Consider the following 27,890-nt stretch of genomic DNA (forward strand, 5'->3'; position numbering starts at 1 on the left):
TCCCACCCTCCCCCCCTTTTTTTTTTTCTCTCTTTTTTTTCAGTGAAAAGAACAGCGCAGACATCACACAGTGAAATTTGGGGTTAAGCTCACAGGGGAGTAGGTTGATAAAGTTTTACCCCCTGTCAGAAGGGAAAGCAAAGGCAAAGTAAACAAGAAAATTTGCAGGCTTTCTGTCTTTTAAACAAAGGCTCCTGTGTTTAATATAATAAAAATCCACTGTACAAAAGCGAAGCAACTTCCCCCAAAATAGCTTTTCCTGTTTTATCAAAACATTCATCAAAATTGTATTTCTGCACAAAAATAAAGTTCCAGGTAGAGCACTGGAGGCCTTTTACTTTGATTAGATAACAAAGCAGCTGATGCAATAAGTATAATTGACTTTACTGATATGTCCTAAACAAGTCCACATGGCTGAAACTAGCCTGGAATATCTAATGATGCCATATTGAAAATAAGAAAAGATAATGAGATAGAAATGCCATGTCAGAGAAATACAGGTATTCACAAGCCATCAGAACATGGCCCCAACAGCCTGCATACAATCTGTGACCCATGACTTGTAGCTGCAGCAGCTTGCCATGGAAGACAAGTATTTGCCATGTTTGGTCAGGCTGCCTATCTCATCTAGTTCCTCTGGGGGTGCTTGGACTGACACTGCCTTTAGGGCTTGACTGTGCAAGGACTTGACTATAGTTTTATCTTCTTGATATAATGATGTACCCAACAGGTATAATCTGTAGTACAGCTGCAGTCATGAATACCCATACACCAGTATGGCTCATCCTCTCAGGCTTGAATTGGCCATCCTCTTAGAAACAGCAAAATCAGATCTCACCACCCATATTGCCAAATGCTGCTAGATATTTTTTACCTTTTTATTATTTTGGAGATAGCAGAGTTCATGAGGAGATGCAAGTATGGACAGCACCACTTTATGGGCATGAGTTTTTCTACAGGGCGACAACGAATCAGGAGAAAGCACAGAGGTCTGGGATCAAAATACTAGCAGGTACAGGAGTGAGGCATCACCAGACCTCTGTCACTGGGGCAGACATTGCCCAGAGAAGTTTTGATCCCCCATCCCTGGCAGTGTTCGAGGCCAGGTTGGATGGGGCTTTGAGCAACCTGATCTAGTGGAAGGTGTCCCTGCCCATGGCAGGGGGGCTGGAACTACATGATCTTTAAGGATCCTTCCAGCCCAAACCATTCTATGGCTCTATGATTCTATGATACAGTGGGGAGAAGAGGCGAAGCCCATGGAAATGAAGACAAAGAGCCACTGTTTGGTGAGAGAGAGGAGGGAGACACAGTGGAGAAAAAAACAAGGGAAAGGGTGACCTGATTGAAATAGCAAAGTGATTTTGAGTTATTTCATCTTTCTATTCCCATTCCTTTCACGGCTGCATAGAGCCACATTTGTATAATGAGGTAGAGCAGTAGTCCCAAGCTGGGCCCCAGCAGCCCTTCATGCCAGCCCACAGAGAGCTGCTGTGTTACACCACGCTGGTTAGCTAGCCTGTTTCCAGCTGCTCCATCATAGTTGAAAAGGAGTAGAACACAGCAAAAACTTTCCTGATGTGATTTTTCTGCATAAGCCATGCCCTGAGCTTGTAACAAGGATGCCATGAGGCGTTAAATGCTGGTAGGAGGGGTCCACGTGATCTCTCTTGAAACGCAGTCTATACAATGAAATTTTGACTGTGAAGACCCTTGTTGGAATAGTGTTAGGAACAGAGGTGAGGGTTTGTTTTTTTTTTATTTAAATGCTTCATATTTATATTGACAATGGGAGCCTGAACATCGTTTGCTTGATAGAAACCCCATGACCTGTTTATGTGCCAGTTGAATCGACTGTGTTACCTAATGAAATGTTTCCTTTAGTTCAGAGCCTTACAAACGTTTTAATCCACTGCTCTTAATTAAGACTTTCAAAAACAAAACCAATTTCTCAGCCTCTAGGAGAACGACTGCAGGTTAAATGTGGCGCACTAAGACTTCTGAATTGTCCTCACACAGCTCCCCCGGGGACATCAGGAATCATTGCCATCTAACATGTTTCACACCAGAGACTGTTTAAAACACAACAGAGAAAGTGCGTGAGCCAATGCAGATCACAATTTAATACTCAACAGGAACAGGGATACAATAAAAGCAGCCTAGACTCTTTTCCCCCACTAAAATACAAGATGTTCTTAAAAACAGAGACATGGGAAGAAACAATTATGCTTTTCCCTAAACAGATCACTCTTCTGAGATCAGAACTGGAGGAAAGAGATTTCCAACCCCAACAAGAGCTAGACTAGCCTCACCAGCTTTGCACACTAATACATTAAATGATCTGCTTCTTCCCACAAGGAGTGGTTATAAATCCACAGGTCTCTGCATGATCTCTTTTTCATCAATGCCACTCTGCTCACCAGACTTGTTAAATCCTTATTCTTTTTCCTTCTTTCACAGCCCAGACTGCCATCACACCTACCAGTCTCAGGCTCTCTCTGGCTGTAGGATCAGGAAGACAACCCCCTAAGAGTACAGGTTATCACCTAGGCAGCACCAAAACTCCTGGCCCTCCTGACCAGGTGCTCTCCCACGGGGGCCCATCTAGGAAGTGCAGGTGAGATGCTCACCCCACTAACATATACCCTGTGAAACCTATGTTCCCTTTTCAGTTGGAAAAGAACCAACTGCTTCTCAGTTTGCTCTGTTACAAGGACCCACCACTGCCACCAAAGCCCTGCTGTTAAGTGGCCATCTGCCTGCACAGCAGGATGTTTACATAGCATCTTAAAAAAATATATTCCTCCCCTCCTCCAGAGATATGTACCAGACACAAGTATCCTGCAGGCAGGGTCTGGTTTGGGGCCCTGAACAGGATCCCTTTGCATAACATCAGTCCAAAACAAGTGCCATAAAAACCTATTCTGTTTTAACTCTCTTTTTCCTTTAGTGATGGAGGTTACTGCAGTAACTACTCTCGGTTACTCTTTGAATTACACTGTGACTTTGATGATACAAGAAAAATGCTGGGTGAGGGCTCATAAAACAAGAATTTTGAGATTAAGATTTCATCTAAAAGTTTTGTGGGTCAAATTCAAATTTGGAATCACTCAGTCAAAGCTAACAGGCTGACACCAGGGATATGCTTGTCGCAGTGAGCTTAATGAATATTGGCTAAGTCATTAAGTTCCTTTCTGTCCTTGTGGATTTCTCTTTGAAATTGATAACTGAATACCTCAGAGATCAATTATAGGGTAAAAGAGAGAAGAATAAAAATCACAGCTTTCCTGTAATCAGCCACGTGGGATAGCTCAATCAGAGCTACATTCCTAGTGTCACAGGTCTTTCTTCTTTCTTCCTTGGAATGCTACTCAGAAAAAACCTCATCCCATAAATTCTCGAGTACAGTAATAGAGACTGCAGACGAGTTTCTTTTGCACAATCGTCTGTAAATCGCTTACAAAAGGTGAATCCCAGAAACCTGTTCATGTTTTTTCAGAGGGTAACTGCAAACACACTCAGGTCACCAGAAACCGATCAGGAACCAAGTGCAAGGTCCTACACCTGGGTTGGAGCAATCCCAGGCACAGCTACAGGCTGGGCAGAGAAGAGATTCAGAGCAGCCTTGCGGAGAAGGACTTGGGGGTGCTGGTGAATGAGAAAATGAACATGAGCTGGCTTCAGTGTGCGCTTGCAGCCCAGAAAGCCAACCGTATCCTGGGCTGCATCAAAAGGAGTGTGACCAGCAGGTCCAAGGAGGTGATCCTGCCCCTTTATTCTGCTCTCGTGAGACCTCACTTGGAGTATTGTGTGCAGTTCTGGTGTCCTTAACATAAAAAGGACATGGATCTGTTGGAACAAGTCCAGAGGAGGGCCATGAGGATGCTCAGGGGACTGGAGCACCTCCCGTATGAAGACAGGCTGAGAAAGTTGGGGCTGTTCAGCCTGGAGAAGGCTACGTGGAGACCTCATAGCAGCCTTCCAGTATCTGAAGGGGGCCTATAAGGGTGCTGGGGATGGACTCTTCATTAGGGACTGTAGTGATAGGACAAGGGGTAATGGGTTCAAACTTAAACAGGGGAAGTTTAGATTGGCAATAAGGAAGAAGCTCTTTACTGTGAGGGTGGTGAGGCACTGGAATGGGTTGCCCAAGGAAGTTGTGAATGCTCCATCCCTGGCAGTGCTCAAGGCTGCGTTGGACAGAGCCTTGGTTGACATGGTTTAGTGTGAGGTGTCCGTGCCCATGGCAGGGGGGTTGGAACTAGATGATCTTAAGGTCCTTTCCAACCCTAACCATTATGTGACTCTCTGAAAGGAAGGACAGGCAGAACTATACTTGGGCTCTGAGCTGTAGCCAAGTCATGAAAAAATCCAACGTGTATCCTCCAAAGGAACACAGCCAGCAGTCAGACAGAAGGCTGTGAGAGCAGTCCTTAAAGTCTCTGCACTTTTACTGTTTTCATCCTCGAGAGAAATCTGTAAAGATATTTCATTAGAAAAGGTAGGAAGTGTTCTCTTTCAGGTTTGTTCTCTTACATCCGCACCACATTTTTCCTTTTGCAATATTTTATGTTAACTCATTACCTAATTTCAAATGAATAGAGTAAAAAAGTGAGGAAGTGACAGAGCACAAGTTCAGTTGTGAAGGTTGGGTTTGCATTTCCAGTGGCTTTCAGTAAGGCTGTTTAAAAGGGATTTTTTTATTGTTTGATGAGGACTTGCACTGAGGCTCTACAAAATGCTCTGGTGATACCACCAAATCTTTCAAGCCTTCCTCTGTTCAGGTGTTGGCTACTATTAGCTTCTTTATTCTTTCATTTTAAGGATGGTAGATAGCTTCTGCGAGCCACATAATTTAGATTTATAGCCCACCATAACTTATAATAGGACACAGTGATTTGTAATTTCCCACTAAGCAGATGCAACTATGTTTTAACACTTGTCAAAACCTCTGCATGTTTCTATCATAGATGGCAAACTCTGCTGTTAGAATTGTTAAGCTTTGTGAATAAATACTTTCTGGTCTAGAAATTGTAGTGCTTGTAAAAGCAAAGAATTATGTCTCTTGGTAATTGCAAGCAAAATTAACCTCTTTTCTGCAACTGTGTATGTATACTTGAAACAGACAGGGGACACCATTTGATGTTGTTATGAGCCAGCCTTTGTTTTGGGTTGTAGAGAAAGGCCAGAAATTTTTCAAGGGTGGGATTCTAAGTCCAACACGTGCCTAAGGCTACTGAAAGTACTAAAGGACACAAATAATCAATAGTCAGAAGCCATTTATCATGCTAATCCTTCCAGCATCTCAGGATACCAGCAGGCTCTTCCAGTGGCTACTGAATGTTCCCCTTTAAACTTACCACTCCTTTTTTTTCCCAGCATCTGTTCATTCAGTTTAAACCATTTCCTGTTTTCCTAATAGAACTGATTAGACACAGAACCTATTTGCTGTACTCTGGCCAAATTGTGGATTGAGTGGTTATTTTTATTATTTCTAGCAGCACTTCTGGAGATCCCATTAATACTGAGGCTCCCTGATACAGCTTTGGTATGCGCAGGAAGAAAACTGAGGCTGGGTGGGAAGCAGATGTAAGGAAGTAACATGTAAACATGGCTGGAGCCAGCCAGCCCCAGGCTGACTCTGCACCTGCTTTGAGATGATGGGACAAGAGCCAGCTCCAACCTGGAAGCAGTCACTGCATGTTATGTGAGATAACCTGTCCCACAGACAGGCACAGTGTGCTAGCGCAGATGCAGTGCTGTGCTGACACAGCCTGGTGACTTCCAGGCATCAGTTGGCTGTGGTCCCCCAGCCACAGCCTGTCACTGTGCCTGTCACACCATACCTGTGTTGCAGTTGTGCCCTGACGCTCATGCAATTGTGCCAGAAGCAGAGTCCCCATGTCTCTTACCAGTCTGCATCCCCCTGCAGCACTGTCTCCATCCTCCTCATCATTTCCTGCATCCCTTTCCACAGCCCACTCCTGTAATTTGCAGTTTTATTTCAATTTAGGAAAAGCTCTACAACCTCACGCACTGAAATGAAGTTTGAGTGGTGTCGCACAGCGTCCTTCAGAGAGGACACAGGTCCGACTGCAGGACCATGCACCCAGCAGACACGTCTCTGGCTTCCTGTGAGTCATGCCAGGCAGTGACTACTGTTACGCAGACCAGGCTGATTTTCGGTTTTACCCAACCCTTCTGTTTATTCACAGATTTAATTTGCATGTAAGCAACTGCAGTGCTTCTCAAAAGACAGCTGAGGACCAGGATAGGCTCCTGTGGCACCAGAAGCAGGGCAGGGCTCTGGCATGCAGCAGGAAGGAGACACAGAAGTGGGTCTAAGAAGTGCATGATGAGTTTGGAGTTTGCACCACAGACAGAGCTGATGGCCAGCACTGACTTTGCCTCCTCCCTCTTGCAAAACAGGGCAAAGGGAAGCATCTAACCGAATGAGGCCTGCTGAGAGGGTCAAATCCATGAGCAAAAGCTGAGCTGTCCTCCCCAAGGTTTAAATCAGATGGCTCTCTAAGGGAAACTCTGATTGCAGACCCTGGCCCTACCACAGTGCTCTGTCCTGGGGATGAGCCCCACTCCCAGCCTCCAGAGTGGGAGTGCAGGCAAGGAGCAAGAATGGACTACAGCCCAGTTTCAGTGCTTTTTCTCAAAATAAAGAAAACCACCAAGCTTAACTTGCTCAAACAAGAATAGATTGAATTCTATTTCCCTTAATATAGAGGCAAAAATAATTTTAAAAGCCAGTTCATTCTGGGGGCTTGAAGTCGGGAATGAGATAACTGGAGCCTTTCCTCCCTAGACCTTACTTGTGGTGTACATGGCCAGAAATGAGGGCACAACCAAAAGGAAACCTGCTCTGGATTCCCTGAACTGGACTGGTTCTGGTCTACCAGTCTGAAGTGTCTCCTGTGCCTGGTTGCGTGGATGCTATATGCAGGACACACACTGCTCAGAACAGAACATCAACTGAATAGGCTACAGACACCAAAGAGACAAACAATATTTCACCATTCATTGTGGGTGAAGCCCACGCTCTCAGGATAATAGCAGGGATATGTTTTGTTGATAGTTTTAAAGGAGTCTTTCCCCATTGTACTGTGCCATTACACACAATGTCTCCAGTTCACATGTCAATAGTGTACCAGTACTCACTGGTGGCTTCTTTGCACTCCTTTGCAACAATAGACAGGCAGCAGGGATATACTAAAAGACCATGCTCTAGCGTGCATTGTGGCAGTCATAAAATAACATGCCCACAATTTGGGGCGTATACAACATGACTTTCCCTCCCTGTAGATTTTTAGGCACTGAAGACAGCCCTTTGTTGTTTAAAGGTCTTATTTTTATCCAGATTCTCCAGACAATAATGACCACCACACAGCAAAAGACACACATGTACAAACATTGATTCATGGAAATGGAGTTAGGCTAGCACTGTGCCCATTCACAGAGATCCAGTAACAAAACTCACTAATGACTAAACAGCTTTTTACCCACACTGACTGCAAGAGCAGCCCAAGCAGCTTTGCACTTACATGATACAAAAGGGGAAATCCAAAACGGTTTTAAACCCTCCAGACTGGGTCCTACCTTTTCCTGAAGGGAAGAAGCAATCCATCTCCACACTGCTGCGGGAATGGGAAATGCAGAGAGAGCTGCTGGGGACCAGACCCTCCTGAGGTGGGCTCCGTTCCGTGGTCCGGACCAAACACCAGCCTGGCCGTTCGCTTGGCCTCTCCAGAAGCTCCACCGTCTGCCCCACCTGAATGCTGAGCTCGCTGCTGTGGCCTGCGGTGAAGTCCTGGAGCACCACCGTTAGTTCACACCCTCCAGACAACTGCCCAGGTTCAACAGGGAAAAAAAAGAACAGGAATAGAAGTTAGGGAGGGTAGGATGAAGGCAATCATCTTTGCATCATATTTACACTGGCAAAGACAGGATTTGTGTTCCTTAGAAGCCAAGTTAATCATTTCTTTTGTCAAAGTTCAACATGTTGTGGCCCTGGTTTCCTTTACTCCTTATTGATTCTGCTGGGCTGAAGCGAGATATCAAAGTTACCCACCCAGTAACGTACTGAATGCTAGCTGCGGGTCAGTTTTCTAGCTGTGAGTGCCCATCAGAAACCTTGGGGTTTTTTTATTGCTTTAGTTTCTGGGGTGACTTCTTAGACTGGCAATAGCCCAGGCTGCCTCTATGCTGTCCCTCGTGGCAGGACAAATCCCAGCTCACCTCTCTACAGCTTGAGGTACTCATCCCCCATGCTACCACCTTAGTGAGGGCACAGCTACACTTTATTTTTCTTTTGCAAGGCAAGAAACACACTCTCATCTTCCCAAACTTGCTTTAGGGACCTCTTGGGAGACTAGAGAATACTGAAGGGGCAGATCAGAAAAGCTTCTCTCTGATGGAAAGCAGAGGTGTAAATACATAAACGCAGAGTGACTGATTATGTGCTGACTTCCAGGATTTGTATCTAAGAATAAATGTATCGTCTTACTTCCGTACTGAGCTCTGGCAACCTGCTGCTTTTCTTCAGCCCACACCCTGCTCTGACTCTTGATGAACAATTCTGGTCTCTGTTTAATCATAGCCTCTATAGAACCAGAGACTGGATATATAAGCACTTGTGCATATAGCAGAACAAAACACAAGCGGTGATTGCATAAGCAGCAGAGGTAACAAAGCTTTGTTTTTTACAGGCTTTGGATCTCAGAGCTGGATTCTTGGGCGTCTAAAAAGGTGCGAGCACAAATCCAAGTTTTTTCTGGTGTGAGGACTCTTTCTTAATGTTCCACTGCAATGTGGATTTCTTGGTGTCTGCCTGTCACTAGGGACCCTCTTTTCAGTATTTCTCCTGTATGTGCTGCCTGCATCCCTGAAGCATGCAGGAATCTTTGAGGTTCTTATTCCAGTGTCAAGTTTGATAGAAGTTATTTCACTAATGCAAAAGTTATTAACATGAGAATAGTAAAGGAGCTGCTTCAAAACAGTGTAATACCATACATCTCATTTTCGTAGGATATGAGGCTAAACCCAAGCATATTATAAAATGTTTTGAAAGGAACAACTTGTAAATCCAAATCAATTGGGAAAGATTTTGTAAGATGCTGAGTATCTCTGTGGAAACTGGGATCTATTTATCAGCTTGAATGGGGGAAACCTTGAGGACAGCACTCTCATCTCTACAGACTTCACTCTTCAGCTGGTACAGTCACAGAAACCCTTATCTGAGCCCAAACAGCCCTGAATGCACACTCCTGTGGAAACAGCCTGCCTCCCCACTCAGTGGCATAGGGGTTTGTGTGTCCAGTGCAGGGGAGAAAGAAATTCCATTCACAGGGGTGACATTTACAATTACAGAAAGGGGTCAGTGGACAAGGACTGGTTCTCACCTGTCCTGTGTCTCTGCCGTAGACGAAATGCTAGATTTGGGGAAGAAGAAGGAAATATTTCTCTGAAAGATTATTTGTAAATAAATAGAACACACAAGCAAAACAAATCATGGCAGCTGTTCCAGGCCATTCAGACAAAGTGCTGGCATTAATCCTGGCAGAAAGAGCTCAGTGAATTGATGAAAGTGCACAAGAGATCAGTTTATCACCTAGCTATGCAGTTTATCAGCAAACCCCCCATTCATCACACTAACATACTCTCCCCATAACTGGAATACAAACATTCACATGTATGCTAAGAATAAGTTATTGCTATAATATTTGCTGAGGGTTTTTTGCTATGGACTGATTTGAGGAGTAGGAAATCTTTGTGATCCAATATGGTATTTGATTTAGTGTGGTATGAGATATTTAAGACACAAGAATAAAACTGATTGCGTCTTGGTAAATATACGGACAAATCTTACCAAATGTGATGAATTTCCCCTAATTCTTTCTCTAGTCCATGCTAGGTAATATTTCTATCCACCAAATTATGCTATATATATTTTCTCTGAAAATAATTATCTCTTGTTCTTTTAGGAGAAAACGTGAACAAAATACCCTCTGTACCTACTCTCCCAGAGGTGTATTTTAAGCATCTACATGTCCTGCACTTCAGTACCACTAGGTGTCCGTGTTTGCCATCACACAGCAAGCTAATTTGCTGTAAAGAATTAACTCTCTTGCCTTCGAAGTGCTTAACTAAGGATGATGTGTGGGGTCTGGGCATGAAGAAGCTGGTTCAGACAGGATTCCAAGACCCACCGCCTCCAATGATACAGGCAGAGGATGTTCAGGAACATAAAAAAAAAATAAAAAAAAATCTTCAGATGGTTTGTGTTGCTTTTTGAAAAATAACTGATTTTTATTGCGTAAGGAGGAAAGGTGAAAGAGCCCTGAAATATTCCAGGAAAAAAGGCCTAGTGAAGGCAGCTTTTCAATTTCAAACTAATAAGGCACTTCCCAGGGAGCATCAGCCTAGGAATTCTGCTCCCTGTCTGCAATGCTGCCCTCCTCACTGTGGGCTGAGGTGTAGCTGACCTCAAATTGGTTTATTGCAGACCTTTGTCAATCCCCTCTCAAATAACATCTGTGGAACAAACAGATGCTGCAATTGGGGCAACACCTATAAGCATTATCCCAGAGGAAGCAGGTGTGCTCCGTGACCCTCAGGTACCATCTATCCCTGAGCTCATGTTTTCTCCAATTCATTGAAAATAGTGATTTAATATAATGAGAACTGGAAGCAATCAACCCCTCTAGGAACTGCTTGGCACCCAGTGTGATCGAGCTCTTCCTCAGCAGGGGAGATGCACGCACACGCTGGCTTTGAAGCCTACCTTTGATGTGCGAGTGAGGGAGACAGAGTGAGGGAGATAACCTCTCTCAGCCTCCTAGAAGCCACGTGAATTTCTATCACCTGATCCTCCAACATCCTCAGGATGGAACACACGGATCGCGGCTTCCCGAGGCTCCAACTTGCTGGTTGGAGGCAGTGCTAAAATCATGCATTTTCAGGGAAAGAGCCTCTCTTTGGCAGGAGGAATTAAGCAGGTTCCCTTTTACAGGTGCAGGTAGTAGGTGCAAACTGATTGCTCAGGCAGGGGGCCACAGATCATTTTTAGGTGGCCAGCCACAAAGAACAGAAAAGGAGTTCTTTCCTTTTGCCCAAGAACTTCCAAGTATTTGCCATGCCTCTTCTGTGTCTTACATATCACCACACCACAAAGAACATTTACTTAATAAATTAACCCACAGCAAAATAAACCCTCTAGAAAGCTATATAATACTAATACACATACAATTTATAAGCCACTGAAGAATAATGCAAATACATCTGATTCCTGACGACAGAAATTGTTTCACCTATGAAGTGATCCCTCAAGCTATTAGTTACTTCATTTGTTCTTAAAGAGTCATTTTCCAGTCTCAGAGAAGTGCATTATGCTTCTCTCTACATTGGAGCATGCAAATTGGAATACTGATGGGCTGCTGATTTCTCACACATATTGCATTTGGTTTGGAAAGAGAAAGAAAATAGAGAATGCCCTTAAAGTTGAACTTCACAGGTAAATGGCTTCATGTTTTAACATGTAACGTTCACTTTTATTATTCCTGTGATAAAACCCACCGTGTTAAAGCCACTGACTGGATACACTTAAAACCCAGACAGCAGTCTAAGCTGTGTATGGCACGAGAAGATCATGGAGAGACATAAAAATAAAAGTAACAATGCAACATGCCTGCAGAGCACAAGGCATAAACGAAAGACCTGACACAGGGACAAGTCTAATGAATTACACAGCAAGTAACAGCCTTCAAATCAGGAAGAAAAGGAAATAGAAGCAAATAGCAAAATGTAATGAGGAAGCAGGAAGGCCCCAAGCAGTCTGGAGTGAATGTGCCATACGTCCTGAGAGAAGCTAGCAGGAGCTCCAGCCTCTCTCCACAGTGCCTGCCTTCAGCAAACCATCTCTCATCATCTGTGTTCACTTGTTCCCGGGCTAGAAAGCATCACTGTGCATTCAGCGTGTATGTGTTTTCATCAGGATGTTCTAAACATATCAAATCTGAGCTAGAATGGAGCCCTGCCCTATGCCACCAGTGCAGGCAGGGACCCAACCATGCAGTCATTGAAAACTCCCGTCTCTAACACAGGACATTGCTCACAAACCTCTGAGCATTGATCAGAGCAGTTCATGTCAGTTATGCCATGGACTCTGGTGCATGAGTTTTGTCATGACTTACATGAGCCTTTTTGCTTCTGGGGACACCCAACTGAGTGCTTGTCAGCTGTGGGAAGGTGAAGTGCAAGCAGCCAAAATGACCCCAGGCATGGTCACATCCTGCTGCATGGGCACCCACGCTGCTCCAAGTGCAGGAGCCAGCTCAGCTCCAGGAACCAGCAGATATCAGTTAGTGCAGGATTATGATGAGATGGTCTTTCCTGTATCACAGTATGCATGCATGGCCACTGCTGTATCTGTTTAGTTTTCAGCCACAAAGCAGAAGCCAGAGGAGGCAAGGCTGAAGACCAGAGGCATACTGATCATTATAGTGCAGATGAAAAACACCTATCAGGTCACAAGCTGGCCTTCCTTTCCTCTAAAATAGATCTTCAGTAGTACTAAATCTACTCTAGTTGAAAGGAAAGGGGGAATGAATAGTTCTCTAACAGGGTGAGCAGGGATTTGGGAGATGGGTGCTGAAGAAAGACTCCTCTGCCACTTCTTAAATGGGTAATTAATGGTATATACTGCAAATCGCAATGGCTTTCACAGTGGTTCTAAATCATGAACCCAAGATCTGAGAGGCAAAGAAATGGTAATAGCAACACTGTGGTGGTTGTGTCAGCATAACTGAATAAATGCCAACTGCCCTGGCAAATGCAGCAGGCATTTCAATTTTCTGTTTTTACAAGGATGCAAAATATCGGTGTGCTTGGTCCTCCCTCCTATGGCACAGCACCATAATTAAGGTTTTAGTCCTTTCATAATTAAGGTCTTGAGCCTGCTGCCAATTTCCCCTTCATTATATTTTTCAATCATAAAATCATGTTCAGAAGCTGAACCAGCAGTGCACAGCATCCACAGATGTAGGTAGAAACCAATATATTTCAGAAAGGTAAGAAGTTGTTTATTCTGCAGTACAAATCTCAAGACAACATATGATTTGCAGTCAAAGAATCAGCAATGGAAAATGAATCTATCAGGGTCAAAAGAACTTCTCAGTGTATTTAAGTATTTTGAAATATGCCAACATTGTTGTGGAAATCCACACTAGCTGCTTAGTTGCATATATTCATTAGGACACAGAGCTCTGCTACTTTAAACAAAGCATTCTGTGTGGTGTGGCACTGTGTCTCTAATACAAATTGCTAGCTTTCTGTTGCTCTTAGGCTTTCTGCCCATCTGGTTTTGGATGACAGCCAGTTTTGGACAGAAGCATTTAGTCACCACAAACAGCCTATTTCAAGTGGGTGAGAGAGGCAGCAGGAGCAAGAATGGGATTTGCATTCTTATCAAGATATTCAACAAAGTGAATAAAACTGCTTAGATGTTGATTTTCGTCTGTGCTGAAGTAGATCCAGGAGCTGTCACTCTAGCTGGGGGACAGGCATGAGAAATCTCATCTCCTGAAGAGTTCTTTCTGAAAATTCCTGTAATTTTATAGAGGTTTTCTTTTTACTGGGAGTTTTGAGAGAGGTATCAAATTCAGAAGAAGCCTTTGAGGAATTTCAGTACTAGAGAATTGCTTTAGTTTTCTTACTTTGCAACAGGCTCTGTTTGGAGTGCAAACACTGAGTCACTCATGTGCTTCCCTCTAATGCCTCTGCAGCTCTAAAGGATGCTGAGCTGAGAGCTCTGGAAATTCTGGTGGATGCTTCATTGCATCAGTATGGAGGTGTTTCTATGGGGACAGACTATTTCAGGTAAACCATTAATATCGTATTATGGTCAGCAGAATTGCTCCAAACTGAGTTGAGAATCACGAATTTGGTAAATACCTAACTCATCTCTGAGCCTTTTTTAGTCCTCAGATCCCTCTACCCATCTTCCATTAAGATGGAATTGGTGCTTCCCACTCTTCCTGTTTTGTGTGACAGACCAGAGGGGATCACTGCTTGAGCTTCACTGGAAGGTCTCTTTGTATTTAAGCAATTAGTCAGACACATGGCTAGGATAATGGTGACATGCTGTAGCCCAAATGTACCATCTTTGCTCTTCTCAGCAAGGAGATAAGAGAGGCATCTGGACGTTCAGCATTCTATAAATCAAGACACAGTAAGTTATTCCACAGCAGGAAGTAGAGGCAGAGATGGCACGTCGGACATAGAAATATGCTAATGGAAAAGAAATCTGGTGTTACGGTCTCAAATAGCACATACCTTTCCCATCCAGCATCTCTTGCTGGAGTCCCTGCTACACAACCACATCCCAACTCTGCTGGATTTTGGATTCCGGCATCCGCTGACATCTGCAGAACAGCTTGAACAGAGCTGTCTGAATGTTTCTGGAGCCTTTTATCCAGGAAGTAAGACTAAAGTCGACCCAAATTAAACAGCACACCCAACCATAAAAAATGCTTTTGAAGATGAAGATGACCAGACTCACTTTGTTTCACCCAACAAATTGAATCAGAGCATCAGTCAGTTTCTGATCCTGTAAGATTGAAGGTTTCCTCATGACACTTGTGTCAGAGAGCTGCTGCCCAAATTCCATTCCTTTCTCTTCCCTGGAGAACCACAAAAATGGAGCAGATATCATCTGTGTTTCCTCAGCAACACAGAGCCAGCACAACTGGCTCCAAAACCGTTTGCTGACACTGTTGCAGAGGGTGAGAAAGGCAGACGGATGAAACTCTCCAATGTAAACCTCTACCTGCTGCCTTTCAGAGCCACGAGGTGTTCCAAACTTACCCAGGGTTAATAAAAGCACAAGAATAGATTGAAATCAGAGAGTACTGACTAGTTGCTTTCTTTCATACATTCAGCACAGTCTGAGCAAAGCAGACAGTCAAGGGTTTCAGTCAACAGATGATCCCTCAAACATTAATTTTCAGGGGGATTTAGTGCATATTAGAAAAACCCGGGCACGTTACTGACATGACTGCTAGACAGCACTGCTTGCCAGGCAGGTTTCAGGCTGAAAGAACGTGTGATGGTTGAGGGCACTGCCCTGCACCAGTACTGCACTGGGCACATGGCTGGGCTCAGCACAGCCTGGGTGCCTAGTGCCTATTTCTATTGCACCCAGTGTTGTTCATGATTTTTCACCAGCTGAGAATGATAAAGTTTCTGGTAAATTTAGAGCACACTTTTAAGAGGCTTGGGCTGCAACATAAACTCCAGACGCTGTTTGGATGAGGTGATTGCAGTTAGCATGATAGCAGTTGGAAGAAGCCAGGCAACCCCACAGACCGGTCTCTCTCCCCCCCAAGCTGCTTTCTCTAAGGCCTGCAGTTTACGGACTGTGATATATAAATCTCCTGCTCAGTGTTCCCATTAATCACCATATAAAAACCATCCACTGCTGCTGCAGATAGGCTGCATGGGTAAACTCTACTTGAAGCAATGCCCACCTTGAGCAGGAAAGTGCAGAATTGTTGCATGCCCATACCCTCTGTCAGTGTGGCCCTGTGGAAAAGGGAACTTGAGGGAGATGATTACCTATTGTTCGCCTTGTCCACTGCACCCACTGATCCTTTTCAGCATTGCTGCATGGTCTTCATCCATCACTATGAGTCACAGCTTAAGTCCTAGCAGTTAAACCCTGGGGCTTTCTTTCTCCTCTCCATAATACCGCTATTTACTTGAGGTGACCTCATTTGCCAAGTGATGTAACAGGGTGCCCGATCAAGCCTGGCACGTCTAAGCAGATGTTTTCACAGAAACGGCATTATGAAATGGAAATATCGCCTAAAACCTGAGCAGCACAAGAGATTACAATGGCCTATGCAGATCAGCTTACCTAAAATAGCATCGAAAGGCCTTTGGCTGCAGTTGCATGCTTCCCTTTTTAAAATGAAAGACTGTTGCTTGTACTACTGTAATGGGACTCCCAAAGGAACCAGCAGCTGCAGGTTTTGAATTTTATCATTCTTGGCCTCTCTGTTTGATAGAGTTGGCTGGAGCATGTCCAGAGGACCCTCCTCCCATAAAATTTACTTCTTTAACTACTATAACAAAAAATGGTTGCACGCGCTTTGTGTGTGTGTTTTGGTTTAGTTTCTAACAAGGTAATGAATTCTATTTCAAACAAGAATATAAATCCAAAGAGTTTGATAGTTAATCTGACTTGCTTTGTTTCAATGCTCATTGACTTTACCATTTACATTTGCTGTCACGTCACATTATCAGGTATAGCTAAATATGGATCAATGAAGTCCAGCAGAAACAAACAGAAGATTGAGAGAAGCCTGTAAGACCTTTCTGTGTTCATTTACCAAAGGATGAGCAGAATAATAAGGTCTATTGATAAGCACACTCCCAGCTCCTGCTTAGTTCTTTTTTTTACTGGAGGCACTTCAGATAGAACAGTCTGGCCTATGCAATCACTATTACATGCAAAAAGATCCTGAACAAATATGCCCATTTTTGTTCTTGCTAGACTCAGTTCGTTTAATAGAGGCCTCAATTTTCATAGACGCCTATGTTTATCCACAACACTTATGCGCGTGTCCTTCTGTTCCCCAAAACCACGTTTCTCTTTTACACACAACACATGCAGACAAGGGAGATATGAACTAAGGTTAAGACATCCTCAGGGTATTTGACAACATGAAACGCAACAGTGTCCACGATAAACAACATATTTTGGTAGCTGAGTGTAAAATTTTCAGCATGAGCTCCCAAGTACACTTAATGTTTGACATTACCATACCCAATGTGTCTCTAAAACCATGTGGAGGTCATGTTCAGGGCAGCTCAATTAGAGAGCTATTGCTGAATTTCAGAGTCACAGAGAAGGGATAGAGCCTGAAGACAGTAAAGTTCAGTGTGAATTAAGCATTTACTTCCTTTGGGTTTCTTTTGAAAATCCTGGGCAAAATCTCTATCTTATGCTTAATTGGTAAACACAAAGATCTGTGCTCAGGGGAGCTACATCTGGTTCCTTTGCTAGTAACTGGGAAATAAATTGTGTAAGAAATGATTTTACAGAAGGACAGTGAATCCAGTGGATCTGACAATTAATCTGACTTGCTTTGTTTCAGCCGGAATAGCAAAGGATTTTGTGCCATCCCTGCAGATGAGGGACAATGGGAGCCAATGCATGGAGGAACAGGCACTGGAAAAGTATAGGGCTTTGTCAGAACTGGGGCAGGACACATGACAAAACAGGGGCCTGGGGTTGAACAAAATATGATGGTGTTTACCAGCAGTCGCAACTAGCCACATTAACTAACAGCCCCTACTGTTCATCAGCACTTGTAACAAAACAGAACAATTCCAATAAAAAACCTAATTCATTTTGAGTAAATTAATTTCTCAAACTGCATAACGGAGAAATCTAAAATGAAAGTAGAAATTATTAAACTTTGCTGCATTTCCTTAAACTCCATTTATTATTACTTGTAACATCCACAACCTGCCTGCCATCCTTGTGTTTGCATGCTATTAACATCATATTATCACACCTACTTAAACTGAATATCCAACAGGACACTTGTTTGGCTGAATCTCTCATTTTTCAGTCAGATTATGTTCCCTTAATAAATTCTGTTGCACTAATTCAACTTCTCCATCCACTTTCTAGCTAAAAGGGCTTTAAAGAAAAGGCAGTGACTGAGAAAAAAAACCTCAGGAAAATATGGGGTGCTTTTTTTTGCCAAAGTTTTTCTCCGTTTCAGAAAAACCCCCAGATTGAAGAATTTAAAGAGATAGTTTGGCACAAAAACCTTTAAAGAAAATTAGAGGGGCAAATGGAGATTTCATTATTCTGACAAATGTCTCTTTCATGCTCTCCCCTGAATTTAAAGAATTTGATGCAAGAGGCACAAACTATAGGTCTAATTCAGGAGAACACCCACACGTATGCACAAGCACCGTAAAAATCAATAGGACTTAAATTGTGCTCTTTTGTGAGTCAGGACTGATGTGAATACTTGCAATCAGGACAAAACAAGCAGCAGTCCATAAAAATGAAGAAACATTTAAGTATTCAGTGAAATCATTTGATCACATGATTCTGCAGTATCTTACATGGTGGGATGCTATTTTATTTCTAGCAAGAGGGATGTGGGTCAGAACAGTACTGAAGTAGCTAAACCTTATTTCTTTCGCATTAAGGACAATTTCATCTTCTATGGAATACAAAATGTTTATCACCTAATTTTACTTTTTCTACCTCCTTGAAACCTGGCAGTTATTTAACATCATCTGTCCCTATTAGGATGCTCTGGATTATGAGCTGACCAGTTATCTTAATTCATTGGCTATTTGGAAAATTACATTCCCAGATAGTTCTCTCTTGCAAAGAATTCTACAACTCACTTGCTCCACTACATACATTTGGTTTGTATTTGTGTAGTAATGTCATTTACATAGCCTGACTCCATTTTCCTTTTCTGATCACCGTATGTCATTTTATGCCATTCTTTTCTCAGTTTTAATTCCACTTTGCAACCCAATATAATTGGCATCATCATCCACATCATAGGCTTTTCTTCTGCTTTTATAAACTGTATGATAGGAAATATTAGGTTTTCTGCATACTGTTTAGCAGTAACAAGGGATCACTTTAATTTATTTGCATTAATGAATTATCATAGACAAGAAATACAACTAATGTAAATTCATGTTTTAGCCATGGTAACAGAAACTGAATCGGCTATTGACACAGTGCAATTCTTTAAATGATTCAGTCTTCTGCAAACACATCATCTATGATTTTGCTAGTAACCATGAACATTCCAACAAGAATTAACTGCTTCCCCTGCTAACACATTTTTTCTTGTGAAAAAAAGTAAGGTTATATTTAAAGGAATTCTTAAAGTATTTTTTAATTATTAAAAATGGGAAGGCAGTCACAAAAGCAGCACTGAATGAAGCGAAAGGGTGATCTAATGTAATTTTGCAAAAATAAAAAGTAGCCAGTCAACAACACTAAACACAAAAGCATAACAGTAAAAAAATGGTGGGAAAATAGTCATTCCCAAAATGGGCTACAGCTTATTGCTGCATATCTACATATAGGTTTGATTTTCCCTTTTTACAGAAGTGTTTCTAAAACGTCCCTTAGGTAATCCCTAGCAAAACCTATAATCTCAAGCAAAGCAAATACACTGAAGGAATTTGGCACCCTTCTTTTGAGGCACAAGTCTGCTTTCACCACCCTCCAAAAGAATACCCCAAATAGGATGGTTTATAGAATGGCATTTCACGCACTAGTGCCCCTTAGCTGGATTTCTTTGCAAGTGAAAGCTCCAGCACCACCTGCTCACAGTATGAATCTGCTACAGCTCAGGAGAACTGCCGTGGGACTTGAATAACACTTTCTAAACCTTCACCCAAAGCTGTTGAGAATCAGGGATGGAAAATGTAAAAGCCAACATACCTTCCCCTCTGGCAGTTCAACAGGTGTGTGCTACATTAACTAACCCTGTCACTGTGCCACTGCCACCTTGACGTCATTGTTACTGGGTTGACAAAAGGTTTCCATGACAAACGAGAAAGCTGATCTGTTATCTCCCCTTTGGAGGAAAATGAAATGCCCTCTCACCCATATTCTGCTAGAACCACCCATCTTGTTTTTGGCACATAGCACAGAGGGTGTGCTTTTGTGATTGATTTAGATTTCCCCCTGCTCTGGAAAAGGGAAGCCATGGTGTTTGCTGGTTTTGCCCTAACTTAAAATAGTGTGTCACACTCATCCCACTGCGATCCCACCCACCTCACCCACAACACGTTCTTCTTTGCAGGCACGATGACTATCGCACTAAAAAAGAGAACAGATAACACTGAAAGAGGACAAACTTTGAAGCAATGAACAAAAACACCATTAAGACATTTGATTCTCTTCTTGGCTATGATTTACTACCTCCACAAGCAGGCAAGGCCAATAATAGTTTGCAGATGTTTGAAACATCTCATTTTGAACTTTGTCTAAGATTAGAAGAGATCTCGTCATGTTTAAATAGCAGCTGCAGAATAAAATAGGATTGCCTTCCTAATGTGACAGAAACATTCATCCTAGCCTTATACTGGGAGGACTGCTTTATATTCTATAAATATTGAGGAAGCTAAAACACCCACACACTACAAATCTAATCTGCAGCGATTGACATGAAATAACCCCAAAGGAAAAGGCTGACCCAGCTGCCCGAACGCTGCTGAGGTTTTTATTACTATTTACCCCAGGCCTACAGCTCACCACAAGCAGGAGACCAGACTAGGTCAGCCATGAACACCAGGCTGGCAAATTTGCAGGTCCAAATTTAGTTATTATTATCATTACTATTCTCACTGGAACCTAGCAGTCCTCAAAGAGGATCATGTCCTGGATATGGAAACAAAACCAAAGAGTCTTCAAGGAGCAACAAAGTATGTTTTCCTACAGACTTACTGCCATCCTGGTCCCGGCAGGGATTTTACCCTGCACAGTAATGCAAATTCACCCTTTATTTAAGGACCAAGGCTTGACGCTAAATTCAGTCTCGTGGGATTAGTTCCTGAAAACCCTTCAGGACTACTGATTCCACTACCTCTTGCTCCTACAATGATTAAACTTCAGCCAAAGGCTAACCAATTAACTGAAACAGATGGCTACGCTTCTGATTTGAGGAAGTTAGCATACAAATAGCTAACTTAAAAACAGGTTTAGATCTCAAAATGAATTATTGTTCCCTTTCAGTGACATATATTTCTTCTTTGCTTGGCATCATGGACACTTTCTGAGTTTTTTGTGAATTCTTCGTACTTACAGGTTTCTTGATGGGCTCAAGCAGAGTTCTGATGTGGCAGACAGCCCCGATATGAAGCAGATTTTGAAAGGTCTGCTGTAGTGAACAAAGATGCCCCTAGCTTTTATGCATCTGGTTTGAGTTAATATTTTTATCCCCTTAGAATATGGGAGATTTCTTTTGCTAAGCTAGGCTTTTCCTAGTACACGTTTCTTCTGATTTTAGTAACGTAAGATTGTAACATACTGCTCTTGAACAGATGTAATTTTGGAACCTACCCTGAGGAATGCTGCTCACCTTCAGAGAGGCAAACTCTAAGCCAACTGCGTACTGCTGTCTTTGGGGAAGATAAAACACCTTTCTTTGACTCCTGTTACGATCATTTTAAATCCTGCTGCGTGACAGCTGGTTACACCTAATGTGGCATGTAATAGTAAAGATGTTATTACTGAATATGAAAATAGCTAACACTTTTGCAAATATAATCAGTGTGTTTAATTCATTGTCCCAGTGAGGTTCACAACTTCGAAGACCTTCAAACTACTGCAGGACTTAAAAACGTACACTTAACCTCAAGGCAGTGCTAACTCTATTCCTATTGAGTAGAGCAGAGCATATGCTTAACATCAGGGGCATGTGCTCAATGGGCTCATGAAACAAGTCCTGTTTTATGATTCAGCTCAAGCAATTTGCAGCTCTGTATTCATCTTCCTTATGACCAGTAATGCACCCATGAAATTATGACAGGCTTGTGGCAGGAAACAGAGGACTGGTCTCATCAGCGGGGCCGTTAGGCTGAATGAGCATGGCACACAGCACCAGCCCAGGAGAAGACAACCTGCTCCAGCCCCAGTGGCAAGCCCAGGTCAATATGTTCCATTTAGAACCAGAGAACAGGCAAAGGGAAATCATCACAGCTAATTAAACACTGTAGCTATTTAGCATAAAGAAACTATATAATATCCACCAATGTTTTACTACTGAGTTACAGCAACTCCAACACTCCCAGCAGGTGTTGTTAACAGTCCTGACTCAGAGAACACATCGCCTGCATGTATTTTTTATTTAATTACCATGATTTTCAGAAATGTGCTCCGTGGTGCTCGGAGCACAGTCATTCATCTTCAGTAATCTCTCTGAGCAACAATTTCAAGTTTTACGAGCCTGGAGCATGCTCCAAAGCAGCGGCTGTTATTGCCTGAACCCTGCATTTTATGCAAGGAGTTGTCATGGCAATGTGACGGGGAGGGCAGAACCCAAACAATAATTGAGCATCAAAGAACTGTGAGGGGAAAATTCAGAACTAGATTCCATAGTAGAGCTATAGGCTGTCCAAACTGCAGATTTCAAAGCTTAGGAAGACTGGATACTTTTATAAGATCTCTCAAGGATGGCTGTATTCCAGTAATGCATTATCACTGATCTGTTCCCATTATACCCCCCCATTATAATCCATCCATTTCACTGAAAGTGATATGTTTGTGGGGCAGTGGAAAAGCAGTCTGAAAAGCAACAACTGCACATCTCTGCTTTTGGTAAAGAGGGAGGAGGAAAAAAAGGTTATAATCAAAACTATATTTCAACAGCAAGCCCAGCTGTTGTAAAAATAATAATGGTCTTGGCTAGCTGCTTGTTGTGAAATAATGAAACTTCTGCACCTTTACAATATTATTGCAGGCATTCTATAGAGCACCCTAATAAAAATGGATGGCTAACTAAATGAGAAAAGGCTGCTGCATTGTTTTATGAGGCAATAATCCAGTTCCAGAGCACATAAATTATAAACCCCAAACCAAAAAGTTTATACCAAGAATCCAGCACAACTTTATTGTTATTGTTATCCTGTTGCTCTTGTATATGCTGTTAAAGTTGTGCTCTCAAAATGATTAAAATCTTAAAGAGTTAGCAACAGAGCAGTGCATAATTGTGTCTCAAGAGTGCTGAGTGCCCCCAAACTGTTCTGAACTTTCATATAAGGAAGGTGCTTTGTTTTATGCTCACATGGTTTGTTTTGCTGCTTAAAGATGGGACTATACAGATATGGAAGCTAATATAACCTAACAGAAGGCCACTGCTTGGGACATAGATGTTCTTGGTTTGAACTCCAACTCTATTTTTTGTCCTGTGTTTACCTTGGACCCCTTCACTCCCTTATTTCCCTTCTGTATCTACGAAACAGGGATAGTGTCAGTCATCTTTTCATGACATAGAGTACAGGCTTGCATTTGAACTAATGTTTTTTTGTGGGGTTTTTTTTTACAACAAACGTGCAGTTTGGATTAGCACATTTCTAGCATGGCAAACACCACCACAGCTTTGTAAAATCACAAGTCTCCCATTGTTAACCCCTGTGCTTAAGAGAGTGGCTGATCTTCCCTCTAGAAGATCTTCATGTATTAGGGCTGGTCCGGTTTGCCTACACCAAGCTTACCAAGCTATCTGGATCAGCAGGCTGTTTGTTTTGCTCCTGACCCCTCACCCAGCTGCAGGCATTACTGGCACATTTTCATCTTTTCCAGCTTCTCACAGATAACTAGCAGTCCTCATGCAGCAGAACCCGTGTAGGCCAGCTCCCCGCAGATCTGGGCTGTGTAGTCAGTCTCTCAGCTTTTCTTGAGGGTCAAGCATCTATACATGTGGATTCTGTAGTAATGTGTGTGTCCATAAATACATGTGCTCATACTGCATTTCTCCTAATTAGATCAGCTTCTGTGTCTCTCTCCCTACATTTATGCTGATCTCCATAGAAATTATGTTTAAGATCAGAAGCTTCTGTCAATTTGCTGGAAATTTGTCCAATGGGTACAAAAGTTATTAGAGAGCAAAGCATAAACAGATGTGGAAACCATAAAAGAAAACCTGATTTCCTTAGAAAATTAAGTTTAAAACTTTCTCCTATCACATGGGTAAGGACAAATCCCTTCAGGATCTCTCTACAAACCTGCCTGCCCTATAATAATTCTATTTATATCTGTATCTGTCAACTAGCCAGGTTTTGATCCGTTTAATACATGCCATGTTTATTTTCTATTGTTCTGCTTTGTTAGTAAAAATATCATGTGGTCCAAATCAACTGCCCACAAAAGTCTATCACTGAGACAATATTTCCTCTATTAGCTGAATTATAAGCTCATTAAAAAATACCAAGCTAGTTTAATTTTATTATCTATAAACAGGTGCTAACTGGCATTGCTTACATGAGCTGGATTTAATCCATCGTTAACTCATGCTCTTTATTTGTAGTTTCATTGTTATTCCATTATATATATCAGGTTTGTAATCCAGCTGTAGTAACTAAAAACAAGACACAGCAGATTTTGAGAACAGCAATCTCTCCATCAGTTCACAGACAAAACAGAATGACCTGACATTCATGAATCCTCTTGCTGTTTTTCAGTTTTTAGGTCAAACGCAATTTCTGAAGCTTTCTCAGGATTCTTTGTATTATTTATATCTCATGCAGGAACATAGATACCCATCACTATGTCACTAGAAACCACAGCAGTTCTGACTACTGCAGGTGAGACAACTCTTCTAGCAGATGAGACTCTGCTATCGGAACTGGAACAGAAACTGGAAAGCAACTCCCTAATGGACATGCTAATGCAGCATGTTTGTGACACAGATCCCTTGTCCCATTCCTGCTGAACAGGAGCAAATGATCCCATCACACTAACGCCTTTAAAAGCTGTCTTGCAACAGAGGTCAAGGATCACCTGTGCCTGACAGCTGAACTGTACTTCAGTGTTAGCCCTGAACCCTAGAGACTGAAAATGACTCACCATGGGTACAATCTGAAGTTGCTCAATACAAGTACTTAAGTCCACGTCTGTTTGCTTGCACATTGCAGTCATGTTTCGCTAATGCTTCCTTTTTCTGCAACATGCTAGAAACAACCTGCACAGCCCTCAGGATTGAACAGTACTATCAGTGATTGCTCAGCACAAATAGGGTAGGACTCTTACAGCTTCAGGATAAGGTACTTCCACTCCCACGCTACTATAGCCACTCCCACACTACTATAGAGGCAAGAGAGTCTATGGTATGATGGTTTGCTTTATTGTATCAGTTTCTGATTTAGTGTTCTTTGGCTTTACTGTAATCACTTGTCTGTGCATTTAAAGATGCTTCTTTCCCAATCTACTCTTAGCTGCCTCTGCAGTAATAACAAAAGCATGATCTTGGACAGTTTGGCATGTGATTAATAGCTGTTCAGATTGCTTTGGCAGTTTTAGCATATGCTAATTGGGTTAACAAGGTACTAAGTGCTCCAAGGTGTTATGAATGTGTTGTAAAATCAAAAGCTCTGCTGTCAAGTGCATTCATTAGTCATGGTCTGTAATTTACTTGCAATAAGCCTACTCCAAAAGATAGTATTCCAGCATTTCTCCTACTCTTCTGTGAGAGACATTAGCACAACAGCACTACAGGTATCTTTAAATGATACCATCTCATTTCTAGAGAAGGAAACAGCCAACAGGCTTCCCAGCACCTTTGGATGGTGTCAAATTCCTTTTCAGCTGCAGCCAGCCAATCAAGTCACAATGGATCCCATGCCATGGGTTGCTCTCACTGGGCTCCCCTCAGACAAACAAGACCCATTTGGCCACCTTGGCACAGCCAGTTCCCAGAGGACTGTGGACATGGTGGGGCTTTGCCCACCCCTCTGCTTTATGAGGGACTCCCATACACTGCCTGGGGCTGTTCCACTCCCTGCTCTTTTCCCCATCTCAGCCTCTAGGCTTTATTCCCATTCTCCTTTTCCTCACCTGTTGTGCAGGCATGTCTTTCCTCACCTGTTGTTGTCTAGGCATGATTCCTCATTTACACTTCTTGCTAATCAGTCACACTGCCTGAGAGTATTTCTGATCTCTGCAAAATACCAACCATGGTGGTCAGCCCAAAGGGCTGTCACGAATACCCTGCGCTTTCCATTTTACAGGTAATCTCAGACGAAAAAGTAATGTTACTGTTCAAGTCTACAGAACCGACCAGAAAGTCACAGTATCGCTTCTTCCCATTGCCCATTTTGCTGAAACATGCCGAATTTATCCACTAATAACAGACTGACCTGATACCTTCTCCTCCTTCTGCTAGTTATCCCTTACTTAAAATTCATGTCTTCTTGTCATTTCTGTGTAACTGAGCTCCTTCTTCCTGTTCTTTTTCCTTTCCCATTAATACAAAAGCCTTACTCAATAATGACATTTAACTTGATGCTGATTTCTGCTGTATTTGAAGTAATAAGATAAACCATATATTTTTTCCTGATTACACTTTGTGACAAAAAAATAATACCTGCCTGCAGCTGCAATAGAGCTGTACTGACCTAAGTAACTGTGCCAGTCATTTCACCCAGCCAAATCACTGATGCAATTAAAACTTGATGATGTGACTAAAGCACTTCATTGACTAATCAGCATCAGTGATCTAAGTTGCTAGGCAACAAAGATGTTGAATCTTACATCCTAGATGTATGGAGAAATTACAATTTTTTCTTAGAAAAAATGAAGATGGAGTAAACCACTGCACACTATGCAGTAGACAGAAGAATAATACATGAATATTGGAGATCAGGTAAGGAAATTATCACCCAGTTAGGAGTTTGGTTCCATACACTTATTCACCCAAGAACACACTTCAGAAGAAGCTGAAGAGAAGTGTACAGAAGATGAGTTATTCTAAGGATCAGATGACTTTAAATGGCAGAAACTCTTCATGCAACCAACACTCTTCAATGCAAACAGGTGTGATGGAAGGAAAGAAATGTTTAATCTTTGGATCTAAAAACATGACTCTTCTTTGCTTGCCTAAAGGTCAGTGTTGGCTCAAAGCCAGTATCAGTCTCACAAGACTCTCCAGTTTCAAGCGTAAAGATTCAAAACAACAACCTGGTTGAGAGGGGAGACAAATTCAGGTCCCACTAATGTCAGTCCCCACACACATAAAAGAGACAGGGTTTGGCCTGGATTCATAACTGGTTTCCAAAAGTGGAGGTAGGAACACACAGGTGTGATGAGCAGCTCATATGTGCACTTTACACAACACTTTCACATGAGTGAGTTCTGTATTTGCCATATTGCTGTCAATGAGACAAAACATTTCTTTTTCTGCACCAGAAAGACAATTGTGATCAGTCACATAATGGAAACAACTCATGGGATAATCACCTGAACATTACAATAGCTCATAATGCTGCCTCTAAGCTGGCAATGCAGAAAAGTAATTGGGCATACTGACCATAACCTAGCAAACAAAACACAAAACTTTCAAATCTGACTGACTTCAAAGGACAATAAATATATGCCCAGCAGGGACCTTACTTACACTGTGCTGAATCAAGGCCACCATTTCCTCTCTCTGCATGTGAAACAGTTTGGTCCCCTACCCTATGTGGTGAGTAAAGGATGTGCAATTCAAGCTCCACATCCAGTTGCTGCTTCCAGTGACGACTTCTCTCCTGCTCAGCCACCACAGCCCCTATAACGTGCCACTGGTCTCTGCAGAAGGAATGGCTGCAGCTGGATAATCTAACACTCCTACCCTTTTGGGCTCCAGCAACTTAAAAGGAATGTGGAACGCTCACAATGTATTTAATACTGAAATCTGTCTTGCTGTAAGAGTTAATAGTCAGATAATGCTACCTATAGCAGTCCAAGCATGGCACCATAAATAAGAAAAGCATTTAAATAGAAGAGTTTGCAGCAAATGTTCAAATCCAGTACTAAGATTCACTTCATTAAAAACAAACCAATATATTAATCTGCACAGCTGTATTTTTTAGACATGAAAAACAGATTCTGTGAGCTTCTGAGCACCGCAAGCTGCTTCTGCATTTTGAAAAGAAAGAAGAAATAACATTAAGTCAGCTTGTTAAAGGCTTCTCCTTCCTTTGTATGTTCTCATTCTCACACACATGTCATTTATAACCTGGTGTTCAGCCCCGGAGATGGTTTTTTCCCCCAGCTCAAAAATGCTCTCAGGAACAAGATTCTTACTATACTTAGAGACTTCTGGTTGAATCTGAAGGGTCAAACC

The 27,890-nt window shown here is 42.3% G+C and overlaps 1 protein-coding gene across 11 annotated transcripts in view; it reads right to left on the minus strand.

The window, feature by feature from the left end:
• Window positions 1-27,890, minus strand: part of KALRN (kalirin RhoGEF kinase) — a 513,375-nt gene that overhangs the window by 88,957 nt on the left and 396,528 nt on the right. For 10 of the 11 annotated variants that reach the window (XM_061370039.1, XM_061370040.1, XM_061370041.1 and 7 more), the window contains 2 exons: window positions 9,411-9,440; window positions 7,609-7,855 (listed from right to left, as the gene is read on the minus strand). In XM_061370039.1, coding sequence (XP_061226023.1) covers window positions 7,609-7,855; window positions 9,411-9,440 — 277 coding nt within the window. The remainder of the gene's footprint in view (window positions 1-7,608; window positions 7,856-9,410; window positions 9,441-27,890) is intronic. The other variant, XM_061370042.1, reaches the window with a different exon arrangement.

Source organism: Neopsephotus bourkii, unplaced genomic scaffold (assembly GCF_033783945.1).
Source record: "Neopsephotus bourkii isolate Nb327-2 ecotype Australia unplaced genomic scaffold, CSIRO-AGI_Nbou_v1 NB_1526, whole genome shotgun sequence".
Lineage (NCBI taxonomy): Eukaryota > Metazoa > Chordata > Aves > Psittaciformes > Psittacidae > Neopsephotus > Neopsephotus bourkii.